The 12699-nt window shown below is 40.3% G+C and overlaps 1 protein-coding gene across 2 annotated transcripts in view; it reads left to right on the top strand.

Moving 5' to 3' along the window:
- The first annotated feature begins 2403 nt into the window (after positions 1–2403).
- Positions 2404–12699, top strand: part of LOC117380742 (neprilysin-like) — a 30266-nt gene continuing 19970 nt past the window's right edge. The window contains exons 1-4 of one of the 2 annotated variants that reach the window (XM_033977577.2): positions 2404–2880; positions 5867–6043; positions 7491–7526; positions 9562–9723. In XM_033977577.2, the coding sequence (XP_033833468.1) occupies positions 2838–2880; positions 5867–6043; positions 7491–7526; positions 9562–9723 (418 nt within the window). In that variant the 5' untranslated portion in view covers positions 2404–2837. Of the gene's footprint in view, positions 2881–4826; positions 4989–5866; positions 6044–7490; positions 7527–9561; positions 9724–12699 lie in introns of those variants that run through there. The other variant, XM_033977578.2, reaches the window with a different exon arrangement.

The raw sequence follows: 12699 nt of genomic DNA, 5'->3' as shown, positions 1-12699 counted from the left end.
GTTATGCTAAATCTTGAGTCATTTTTTGTGAAAATGTGTTTTTTGCACGAATCAGAGCTGTGTGAAATAGAAACAAATAATCTATTGGTCTATGTGACTAAGAGTATGACTTAAACCACTTTATTGAAATGGCCACATTTGCTACTATATAATAAATGCATATGTACATATAATACAATCCCAATAAATCATGACATTTAATAGCCATTTTTTATCCAGTACAATTTCAGTATAACTTTTATTTAAGTATGGACCTTGGGCCTGTCTCAGGGCAGCTCCATAGTAAAGGTAAGTATCTGGAACAGATGCCAAGCCTCACCTGGCACCTCTCTCATATATAAGTAGTGGCTGTACTCCAAGCTTCCTGGGGGTGACTGAGCACCTCCCATTGTCTCTAAATCTGAAAATGAATACAGACTGATTACCTGTGTCACCTGTGCCATAGAAAATGTGTTTAAAATGGCTAAAGTCATAAGGCCATGATCAGAAACTGACCTAAGAATGACATATGCCATTAATTTAGAAGCATCAATATCACACAGAAAAGGTTGATCGATATTGGTCATAGTAATTAAATTAAATTGTTTATTAAATAAAACTTATCAATTCACTGTGTAAATTTAATGAATAATTTATAATAAGTTATTTGGTAATGAAATAATTAGATTTAAAGCTCCAGTGGTTCAGTGTAAGAATCTCCCAATTCAAAACACTATTGCAACAGCAGCTCCTTGCACAACCCTTTTTTGATATGCCAACACTGAAATAACTATAATTTTGTGATCTATTTTGCAGCTCCAGTTAATTGTTCACTACATCCACCACATACTGCTCGTTAGTCACAGAGTTTGCCTCGGGACGGCATCTTTCAGTAAACTGTTTGCTGTAATTGGTTGCAAAACAACATGGATTTTGTTCAGCACCGTGATTATGGATCACATGAGTTTCTTTTGAAGATCTAAAGCCCATTACTGTATAAAACCACACATGTCAAGTATAAGCAAAAGCCCTCACTGAAACAGAGGTGGAGTGTGACTGCTGGATTGTTATGTTTGAATAAAAACAAGTTGCTGAACTTCTCATTACTACTACTATTTCTACCAAGCAGTCACTAATGATGTGAGTATCCCAGCTACTTTGGGCATTAGGCAGTGACCAAAAGACTAACACAGGCAAATGCACAAACAAACGTCACTGTCACATTTATTCCTCAAATACATTCTTCTTTATTTTCTTTATGACTGTGAAATCCCCCTAAGTATGCTAATGTGTTTGCACAACAGTTTAATCTCAATGTCAGGACACTCATAACACAATTAAAATCCAATCCTCTCCTGGTGTCCATAACCCTCTGTGCTGGCTGACAGCTGAGAGCTCTTCCAGGCTGCGCAAACACAATAGTCCCATCAAAATGATCACAAGCACTCAACAGCAGCATCATTAAATCGTAGTGACAGGACGCCACTGCAAAGCCCCTGCCAACTCGGCCTTGTCAACAACCTCCCATATGGAAAAGTTTCAGAGGGGAATCTAGCTGCTCACTATCAGAGGCATATGTGGTGTCATAGGGGAGCAGGGGATGGCATCTGCGTTTTAAGACTCAGGTATGTTTCAACTGAGGAGGTTTAATGAGTTTGCACCAGGAGTAAAAGGTGTGAAGGTGCTGAGGAAAACCAACATCTACAGGGACAAGAGGATGCGCTGTGATGTGCTCAGGAAACTCCTTCTAATCCTCTCACTGCTTAAATGACCATCAGCAGCAACTGGTTTCATATATGGTTTTTCAGTGTTTTCAAGGGGGGAAAAAGAAAAGAAAAGAAAGACGGTATGTGTATTTTTATTTTCAAATTTGACAGCAAAAAGCTAAAACAGTTATGAATAGTAATGGCATTAATAGAATCCAAATCATATAGTACGCTGCCTAAAGGTGAGTAAATAATGCAACAATATAAACACGGATATCATAATTGGCGTGTGTCCATTTTGACCATGACCAGCAGCCCCTAAAGTCTCCTATTTGTCACTGCACAGGGCAAGTGAGGTTAATACCAACACATGCATTCCTTGTGCACTATAGGGTGTTTTTGAAGCACTTGAGCTCAAATGAATGCAAATTGTATTCAACTATAGACTAATTGGTGAAGCACAGCTATTTTTATCACTTGTGTTTTTGCACCAGGCTGTTGTTACGTTAAGTTGCAGGTTTTTTTGTTTTGTTTTTTATCCACAATCCATAATTCCCACGTGACTTTACATTAAACTTCACTCTGTCTGGTTCTAATCATGTTGTCAACGTCTTAAAGTTTTGTGTGACCGATTCACAATGGGTTTTTATGTCACTTAGAAGTTGCACGGGGCTGTGTCAATTGGATGATTTGGCTTTTCGGGCTGATCACCTGCGTCTTGTGCCTCCTCAGCCTCGTTTGACAGCGCTAGTGGCTGACAGGGTCACTCCAAAACACCGCCCTAGCGCGCAAGAGCGACAGCATACAGTGCGCGGCGGCCACTTGGCTCTGTGTCAGCCGGCTGTTTCTATGGACCCTCTGCTCTTCACTCCTGGTTCGTTCACTCTGCGCAACAGCACGCTACGGTCTGACGGGACGAGGTGCACGCTGTCTCCGGTAGAGGTGGTACAGTAGGTAGTTGGTGTGCGTGCGTTTGTGTGTGGGTCTGCACTCCTAGAATAGAAAGGGAAGAAGAGGGAAGAGGAGAGAGGCAGATCGCAGTGTGTCCTGTTCACATTCAAGGGAAAGCAAATATCATCTGGACTGGAATCGCTCCGCACTTTGCACTTCCTTCCCTCCGTGGATTTGATGGATGTTTGATCATTGGATGTGATGCCCTTATATATCATCGATCGAAAATTCCCCGACACATCTGGTAAGTCGTTTGTACTGTACATTTCCATCTGCGATCTATGGTGCGTCTGCTCTTGAGTCTGTGCCACTCACTGTTTGGTCCTGAGTGCGCGTGAGAGCTTTTTTTTTTTTTTTTTTGCCTGTGCGTGTGCGCGTCAGCCGGCTCGACGACACATGGGCCAACGTGCACCAGTTGCTCAAGACACCCCCTTGGAGTTCCCAACATGCAACAGGAGATTAGATGGCTGGCATGAGTGAAGGTGCGTCTTTATGGGTGCAGTTTAGACGTAGATTGTCTTCTATCAAAATGTCAGATCCCAAACAGTTGAGTAATAGTGTTTGACGTGCCGATGCTGACGCTCTTATATCAACTAGAAATAGAGCGGTTTTAGAGATATTGAAGACTAAGCAGGAGGATTCAGTTTTGGACAGCTGCTTTGATATAAAGTGTTCCCCACAGAGAGCTTTGCCAGGCCGGCTTGTGCAACTCCTCTGCCAGAGAAGGTGTTATTTTAAGTTAAACTAGGCCAGACTTCTGGACTTCTCCTTTGTCTAATCACAGTTACTTAGCTTGTTCCCATGTAAATATCAATGACATGTTGACTGAACATAGAAGGGATTATGTGTTGTTGTGTGGTTCCACTAAAGTGGATGGAGGAATGAAAATATGTTAATATATTTTGAGAATGAGTCAGAACCCAGCAACAGCATCAGCAGCCCAAGAGCACAAATTAGTCTGGAAAAGCACATTGATTGTAAAAAATAACTCAATAGGCTAATCGAAAAGTCAGTTTTGCATCAGCTAAATCTCTTAGAAGACCAGTTTCCTCTCATTTGTATTTGGCATGTGAGTTCAATTGGATGCCCTCCATGACACTCTCCTCTCCAATTGGCTGGGCTTGGTGATGGCACAAAAGTTGGCTTCTAGTGTGTGATGATTGGTTAATGAATTTGGTTTGACGTCAAATGCTCTTTCAGTATTATAAAATAATAATAAAACTGTATCAATCAAAGCACGTCCATGGGCACATATAATGCGATACAGATAATTCTTCCAGTCTTACAAAATAATCCCTTTAAATAGATTGTAAACAAACTGTTGGGGAGCTGATCCGGGCTGTGTACAGAGCAAACAGTCTGTGTGAGAGATAAGAGATTAAGAAGGACATCAAGTCAGAGGCTCTCTCCGATTGGAACATGTCTCAGTGCACTGAGGAGCAAGTCATTTAAAATGATTTAGAGCTTCTTACTATTCTGGTCTCATTCCTGCTGCACATTCCAGCTACACACTCCATCTTTATGTCCTCTTTTTTCATTTTTCATATAACTTTCTTGACAGTGCATTTTTTAGCTGGGATTACGATAAATAAATGTAATATACAGTCACCAGATGGTTTTACTGGAGCAATGGCCCTGTCAGTTGGTGCCTTAAGTGAAATATCAACTTTCTCAGCCAAACTACTCAAATACTTTAATTAAGGGTTTGTGGTTCTCAAACTGTGGGTGGGGTCTTTTAAATCTGACCCTACTATTGACCTTATAGTCCATAGTCTGGTTTTATATTCATCCTGTTTAGACCTTGTCCAGTTTTGGTCAGAATGGTTCATTATTTAAATCTATGAAAAAAATCCTAGAAAGACAAATTTTATATGGGTGTAATTTGGTGAAACCTGAAATTAGGGACTTACACAATAGACAAGACTATTACTTACCACATTTCCTAGAGTACAAGCCACATAGAAACCAGCAAATATGTGCAAAGTAATGGTTATAAATAAGATAAATAAGGTGTTGACATGAAGCTGTCGTAGAAACAGACTGAACAGAGGAAAAGTGTAGGGGGTGCAAAGTCTATGCCCCCCCTCCATCCCAGAGACCCTCCCATCTGCACAGTGCCTCATGACACGAGCTTGTAAATGTGTGAGTGTGTGTGGCTAGTGTGCACCGTCGGAGGGGATTAAGGATTAATTGCCTTCAGAGATAGACTTAACTGCTTGTTGCTTGAACTTTGTAAAGTTTCCACTTGGCTCCGAAGGGGAAAACAACAGTAGTAGTGAGTAGAGAGGAGCAGAGCGGAGGGCATTCTGCTAGTGTTCCTCAGAAGTGTCAGAAGTGCAGTGCCACTAGAGGGTAAGGAGTCACTCTCAGCTTTGAAACTTTCTATTGTCTTTTTACACCAGCTCCTTTATGACTTACTCTACATTTCCAAACTGTCACAGATTTTACAACTGCATGATTCACTATGGCTTTTCATGAATTGCGGTCTTTAAGTTTTATAAGGGGGAGTAACATATTCATTTAACAACATTCTCACTAAGGTAAAGATGTATATATACTACTGCTGTTCAAATTTGTACTCTGGGGATACGGTGAATTAGAAATGTGATACTCAAGATGAACCTGTTTGATTTATTAAGGTGCAAAAGTGCATATGGGGGTACATAAGACCATAAACTTTTTTTGTATTTGAACTGGGCTAGTCAAAAGTGAATCCCGCGTTTAGACACTGCCCAGTTTTGTCTCAGATACCTGGTCTCTCTGGGGATCTGTTATCTAACCTATCATAATTAGCTTGCAGCCATGTACGTTTTTGTTCTTGCTTGTTACCTTTCATAACACTGATAAAGTCCAATTTGGGGAGGGAATTACATTTAAATCTTGGTTGTGTCTGATTTAGCGCTTTTTAATCGGCTAAAGATGCGTACGATTCTTAGAAAGACAGATGTAATTTGTGATAAAATCTAAAAAAAAAAAAAAAAAAGAGTGTATAGCAGCAGATGGCTTTTTACACGCGCCACGGATATATACTTGCAAAGATAGATTGTTTCTGGCTTACACTGCAGCTCCAGATGTAAAACTAACTGTCAATACCTCATTACAGACAACCCCTGCGTTCATTCCACTCTTTTTACAGTGCAGCATTCCTCTAACCTTCACATCATCTGGGGTTCAATCAGTGATGACTCTACTCTAAACAAGCTGAATAAACGTCTTGTGTTCTGCCCCAGGTGAGTTCACACAGCTGGCTACAGACCGAGGAGAGCTGAAGATGACGGAGAACAACCCCCCCAAACTGGCCAAAAAGCCCCGCTGGACGTCCCTGGAGATCGGGCTCACTACTATTGTATCACTGCTATTCATTGTCATTGTGTCCCTCATCATACTCTTTGCAACGCACAAGAATGGTGAGTGCTTATCTCAAGTGGTGTGGGATTCAAGTTGAAGTGAAAGTACATCAATGTATATCGAGTTTACGCAGATACTTTAAGGCCTGCACCAAAGGCTGGCTAGTACTCTGCAGTATTTTTCAGTAACCACACACTCACGCACAAAATGTAAAAGTTGAGTTGAATTAAGGTTTTAAAGCAGATTTGCACTTCAAATACTTCTGTAGGTTTTTCAAATATGAATACCTTGTTTCTTTCTCCCACTGAGTATCCAGAAGTAAGCAGATAACACCAGCATAACAATTTAGAAATACACTTTAAGTCTTTAATTTATTCCCATGATCTCCTCCAGCTGAGGCTTTGTCTGACTACGAGATACTATTGTAAATCTGAGAGTGACTTGAGCTCATTTTCAAAGCAGTGCAAACGTGCAGCCACTGAAGCAGCCAGAAAAATGCAAAGTGCAAAGGTCCTTTTGTGTTTTTCACTTTTTTATGATGGCACGTCCCTCAAAGTGCTGTTTTCACACCTCTTTGACTTGGGCTTAATATATGAAAGAATGTGTACGGCTGCTCTAAATGTCAGTCTTATTATGACAAATGGATGTTTGAAAATGCAAGCCATAAAATCGAACAGGACTCCTCCGAAAACCTCCTGCCACTCACCACGGGAAACACCGTTCACTCACATCATAGGAGCGTAAATCACGTACGGAGCACAAGCCCAAAATATAAAGACCATTTGAAAAGTACCCATTTATTTTACCAAATATGTTGCCTTTTACTTATTTTGCTCAAGTTACGTAGTAGTTAATCAGTAGCATAACCAATAAACTTATAATGTAAGTTGTTATTTTTTGTTTTTTGCACGTGATTATTGCACTAGTTAAATCTTAAACAACATTTTTCTTTTTATAACCTAGAGTGAATGATTTACTATAACAATGCTCATCGTTGTACGTGGAGTAGTATCAGTACAACTCAGAAGTAGCTCATTTAAACAACGGCAGTGCAAAAGTAGCATGCGATGTACAGACTGTTGTTATTTATATACGAATATTAAAAGGTGGAGCACAGGAAGAACATACAAAGGTCACGGTAATTAACAGTGATTACACATGGGAAAATAGCCCCATTCTCGCACTGCGCTAATGTTTGCACTGTCTGTCAGGGATATTAACAGCCCTTAATGAGCTTGTGATTTTACCTGAGTGGGCACAGTAATATGGTTGTCATGTGCTGCCACACGCTATCAGAGGTGTTTCTTACAGTTTACTCTAGGGTATGTGCCTATCCCAGCCTGTGTTTAATATACTCTTTAACACCTTAATTATTCCTGGAGATTGGAGGCAGTCTTGTTAACAGAGTGTGAGCGAAAACAAAGAAAGCCACAAGGAGAACGGGATAGTAGTGGTAGTGCGTCTAAAACTGTGACAGTAATGGCTTCTTTTGTGTTCCCCCTTCAGATGAGATATGCACCACTGCAGACTGCACACAATCAGGTAAGCCTGGCGTTTGAATTTGAGTGCTTTTATTGTCTTACTATGAAAGGCTTTGGTGTTTCCAGAGAGGGGCGGGATGTTGGGATGGCAGGCTTTGAATGCTGCCAGTGCCCTGGGACTTAAGATCTGTTGAGGGAGGGAAAAATAGAATCTCTTCATTTGTAAATATGTCAAAAGTTGTACAAAAACAGCCACCACTGCTGCATTGTGGGATAGCGTTCAAGTTTGTCCCAAATCAATGTCTCATTCAGTAAGAAAACATGTCTTTGAATGGGTGTGGCTCACTACTCTGGGTCACCTGTCCTCGTAAAGATGATAGAAATTTTGTGTTTAATTGTGGTTAACGTGTTTGATTTATTTTAAATGGAAATGACCATCAGCTTTTTATTATTTTCCAACTATTCATGGACCGCCAGAATAACTCTATAGTCTTGTCTGAGTTCCCACAATCTTTAGTTTAGAACATAATAAAAAAAAAAAGAAAAAAGAAAACAAGTGTCCCTCTAATTGGATCTACACTTTCGCTGCACTCCTCGGATGACCCCCACCATATTGATGTCAGTCGAACTCTCCAATGGCTGAATATTTCCCTGGAATATTTAAGTAACACCTACGCTCGAGTCTTTCATAGAGGACCTGTTCATTAGTACTAAAGTCAATTAGACTCGACTCTCCAACAACATATGCCAATTAATTTCCCCAGTGTTCAGAAGGAGTGCTGTCCTACTTCAGTCAGATTTGACAGACAACCTTGTCACAGGAGATCTCTGGGCTGCCTCATGTTATTTAATTGCACCCCCGAAAAGTGAACAGACTTCCAGCCGCGATTCCTGGCACAGACAAATTACATCAATTTTACTCTTTCACTTGCTGTAAATGAGTATTCAGATTACTTAGAGGTCTGACCTTTTCACGAAACACCTGGCAAGACCATAGTGTACGTTTGCAGTCACGACTGGATCTCTTTATTTTATGTATTGACAACTGTGCAAGCTGTACAAATTTGATGTTACTACTTCTTCCCCCCTGGCCTTCGTCTTTCTTCGTCTTTTCCTGAGGTGCGAGTGCAAAAGATGTGATCTGAATTTCATCAGATTTGTCATGAGTATCAAACTGGAGTCTATGCTATATCCACAGACTGTACAGACATAGCTAAAATGCTAGACGCAACCTTCCAAACAGGAAGTGAGCATGGGTATGCTTCCGGCTCCATCGACTCTTATTCCAATTCACTTTCTATTGAAAAATTGTCAGCTCTCTCTCTGTAACTGCTGCTGCCAGGCTTGTCATTTCGGTCTTAAAATGTTTGTATTAACCCATTCTATAGGGTCCTGGTATTTTTATTTCGCTATTTTATCTGTGAATCAAGATATGAGCATTAATAACAGACAACTCAGGTGCCTTTCCCCAAGGTCACTCCCGCTAGCGTAGGCAGCAAGTATTGATTGACAACGTTGCTAAGCGCCTGCTCCCTCCTGAACCAACAGTGTGGGTGAGAAGAGGCATTACCTTCAACAGCCTCGCTCCTGATTAGCTCTTTGGTTGCTAAGATACTCGTGGTCGGAATTCCAAATATGGAAATCAGCTCCTAATTAGCCCCTATAACTGCTAGCCCTGATGAGTTTCATTTGACTGGAGCTGAACTCTACTCTCACACATCTTTATACTGTGTATAGCTATATCTTATACATAGATATCAATGAATGGATTCTCATTAGCGCTCAAAATGTCATCCACAAATGTGTTCTTCAGGTAGTTAGCACTCAATTTAGAACTTAATCATGCACAATAGGATAGTACTCCAGACCAAGATCTTGGTCGGCCACTACTTCTGACACCAGCACTATACAAAGTTATTATGCCAATATTATTATAATTGACCTGCAATGAAAACAGAAGTGAGAGAGTAGCTCATTTGAGAACGGGAAGCCAAATAGTAAAAGAAAGCAAAATAAAACAAACAACTATAGCCTTGTGTAACACTGAAAGTTATGTCAGTGCATATTAACTATCTACATTTGTTCTGCCCATATAGCTTCACGGCTGCTAGAAAACATGGATGCTACAGTGGACCCGTGCGACAACTTCTACCAGTATGCCTGTGGTGGTTGGCTAAAGAAGAATATCATCCCAGAAAGCACATCGAGATACAGCACTTTCGACATCTTACGTGATGAGCTGGAGGTCATTCTGAAAGGTCAGCCTTGACACAGTGTAATAAATGAAGGTATTTGTTCAATACTGGTCCAAAGTTGATAGAATTCAGTTCAGTGTAACCTCCTAAGAAAACAGCTTGACTCTTGAATTAGAGTTTAAGCTGATGGTCCTTCTGAGACTGGGGTCTATAGATATTCCAGATGCCATTAGAGTTTGCCTGAAGCTCTGCCATATGAGCCAAGTTAAGCTCCATAGTGGTCATTAATACTGTGTGTGAGCTCTCAGCACATGGCAAGTGAAGAATATGAACTGAAATTTGTTTAAAGAAGTACTTGATTCTGACCTATCTGTGGCATTAGAAATATAAGCTAACACGACACATTTGCCACTTGACCATTCAAAAGATGAAATTATTGTTTTGAAGTGTTCATTTCTATGGCATAGGTCGTACATTTTCATCACTCTGTACAAATTCACTTCTATATGCATATACTGTACTTTTTTAATTCCTTTTCTTAAGTTTTTAGGTAGCAGTGTCCTCCTAGTTTTGCTTATCTGTAGACTTCCACTATTACAAAGTCAGCACAGATAGGCTTAAGGACAGAACATATTATTCAGGACATAGATCCTCAAAGTGAGTGAAGGAAGTGCAGGTTGAAAGAGCAGGCTGTCTGCTCCTGTATACTGCGATAACTCGTACCAGTCCGGGGAACTTTATCTAAAAACGATTGGCACGCGTTCTGCTCTCCTTGTTCGGAATACTGATGACACGCATAATTTATCTTTATCAAAAAGGTGGACAGATTTTGATACACATTTCCGACATTATTCCCCAGCAGATTGCGCCGTTTTGGTCATGGTAATTATATTAGAGTTTTATTGAAAATTTCACCCTCTGCTGGTGAGATTGTAATTTGATTTTTCACTCCAGAAGGTATAGATTTTTCAGCTCCACTTTTTCTCCTGTTTTGTGGCCATGGTTTTGACTGTGGTGGCCGTAAAACTCACACACAGGAGGAAAAAGAAAAGTCAACATTGCTCAAGCCGGGATCATTTTAGGTATTCCGTTACGGCTGCTACGTTTACGTACATAGCACGTCTGTGTGCAAGTGTGTGGTATCGTTAGCCACTGCTGGTTTTGTTCTGCTTTGCCCCTCAGTGATATTTGCAACCTGTCAAAGAATTCAGACTTGTGTTGGCAACTTGCCATTTTGAGACATATTGCCTTTGTTTGGCTCTTGGTTAAGTCAGTTTGTTTATGGCTTAAGCAGAAATGTATTTGTACTTCAAACCTCAAGTAATATCCATTACTACAAATGGAAGGAAACATTTTCAATATAGAAGTAAAGAATAAAAAACACAACAATAAATACTTAACATAAAAATAATAATAATAATAAAAAAAATACTACAACTACTTTCTGTAACTACATAACTACAACCTGCTACTATTTGCACCCACCACAGACGCTAACATGGCAAATAATAATCGACAGTTACTACAGCTGTTTTCTGCCATATTACTAATTAATGCACTAATTGTCAAGTAGATTCTAATTTTATTCAAGTGTACATTGGGGAATTTCAGTAAAAGTATCACAAGGGATGAAATGTGATCGTACTACTATCTTAATGCAAAAGAAAAATGCTAAAACCTGTTTTCTGGTCTTTAATCTTACAGTTCTTCTCATTTCCTCTGAAACAGCAGTAATGTCTGTGAACACATTGGTTATGTAAAAGCCTTGCAGTTGTACTAGAAAGCAAACTATGTGTACATTCTGACTTTAGCTCAAGCTGCTAGTTTCATTTTTCAGCTGTCATGCGTCTAGGTGTTAGCCAGCTTCCACTTGATTTGCTAACATGTGACCTTTGAACTGTGAGCCGGCTGCATGTGCCTGGCTGGGATGCCTTTGGGCTGTGATGGACAGATCCTCTTCCTGTCGACAGCTGGAGGGTCCAAACACCTGGATGCCTGAGCACCGCAGGGCGAACCATAAAGATGACTGGCACGTCGGTGTGTAGCTTTGCAATGCCTTGTAAATGCTTTAGATAGTTTCCCCTGCCACTGCTGTAAAAGAGCTGTAAATGAATTATAATGAGGAGAGAGGGGTTAAGATCAGGAGATTAGGAGCTACATCTAGGGCAGGGTAAAGTATGCAACAACTGAACTAAAACATCGTGTTATGTCAATCACACTGATTCAAATGCATTCCTTAACTTCAGGAGAATGCCGCCACCTGCTTGTCTCCATGGAGATCACTTTAATGGCATTAAATGTAACATTTCAAGCAAATCAACAACATCTCTTGGGAGACAAGCTGTTGGCGGATCCTCCACCTAAGTTGCAACTTATTGCATGTTACTTAAACACTGCTAATACAATTTTCCCCAATAAATTAGGCTGATATAGGAAGAGAAGTAGCCTTTAACACCCTGATATAGTTTGTGAATAAGTGTAGAATTGTTTTTGTATATCAAGCATAAACTGTATTGACCTTACTCCACCTCACCCACTTTTGCCATAAATATGACTAAACTGCACTTTGTTTGTGGTGGCACTTCCATTTAAGTGGAAATCTCATTCATTTCAATAGAGAATATAGGGGAAGTTTTGCCTCTAAAATATGACATAAAGTAGGTTGATTTGTGTCAAATGTTCAAGTTATAGGGGCTAGTTTGGAGCCAAGTTCCATATTTGGAAAGAGCCAATGAGCCAATCCAGAGTGAGGCTGTTGAAGGTCCTTTCTGCCCACACTGCTGGTTTAGTTGGGGGGCAGGTGCTTAGAAACACAGTCAATTAAATTTGTTGCAAATGCTAGTGGGAGTGACCTCGGGGGAAGAAGGCACCTTATTGGTCTGTTATTAATGTTCATATCTTAATCTAAAAACAGGATCATGAAGCGTGGGTAATACAAAGATTTTAAGACCAAAAGGGCGAGCCTGACAGCAGCAGTTACAGAGAGAGGGGCGACAGTTTTTCAATAGAAAGTGATTTGGAGCCAGAGCCGATGGAACC

Source organism: Periophthalmus magnuspinnatus, chromosome 13 (genome assembly GCF_009829125.3).
Source record: "Periophthalmus magnuspinnatus isolate fPerMag1 chromosome 13, fPerMag1.2.pri, whole genome shotgun sequence".
Taxonomy (NCBI): Eukaryota; Metazoa; Chordata; class Actinopteri; order Gobiiformes; family Gobiidae; genus Periophthalmus; species Periophthalmus magnuspinnatus.
This window is presented reverse-complemented; position numbering and strand designations above follow the sequence as displayed.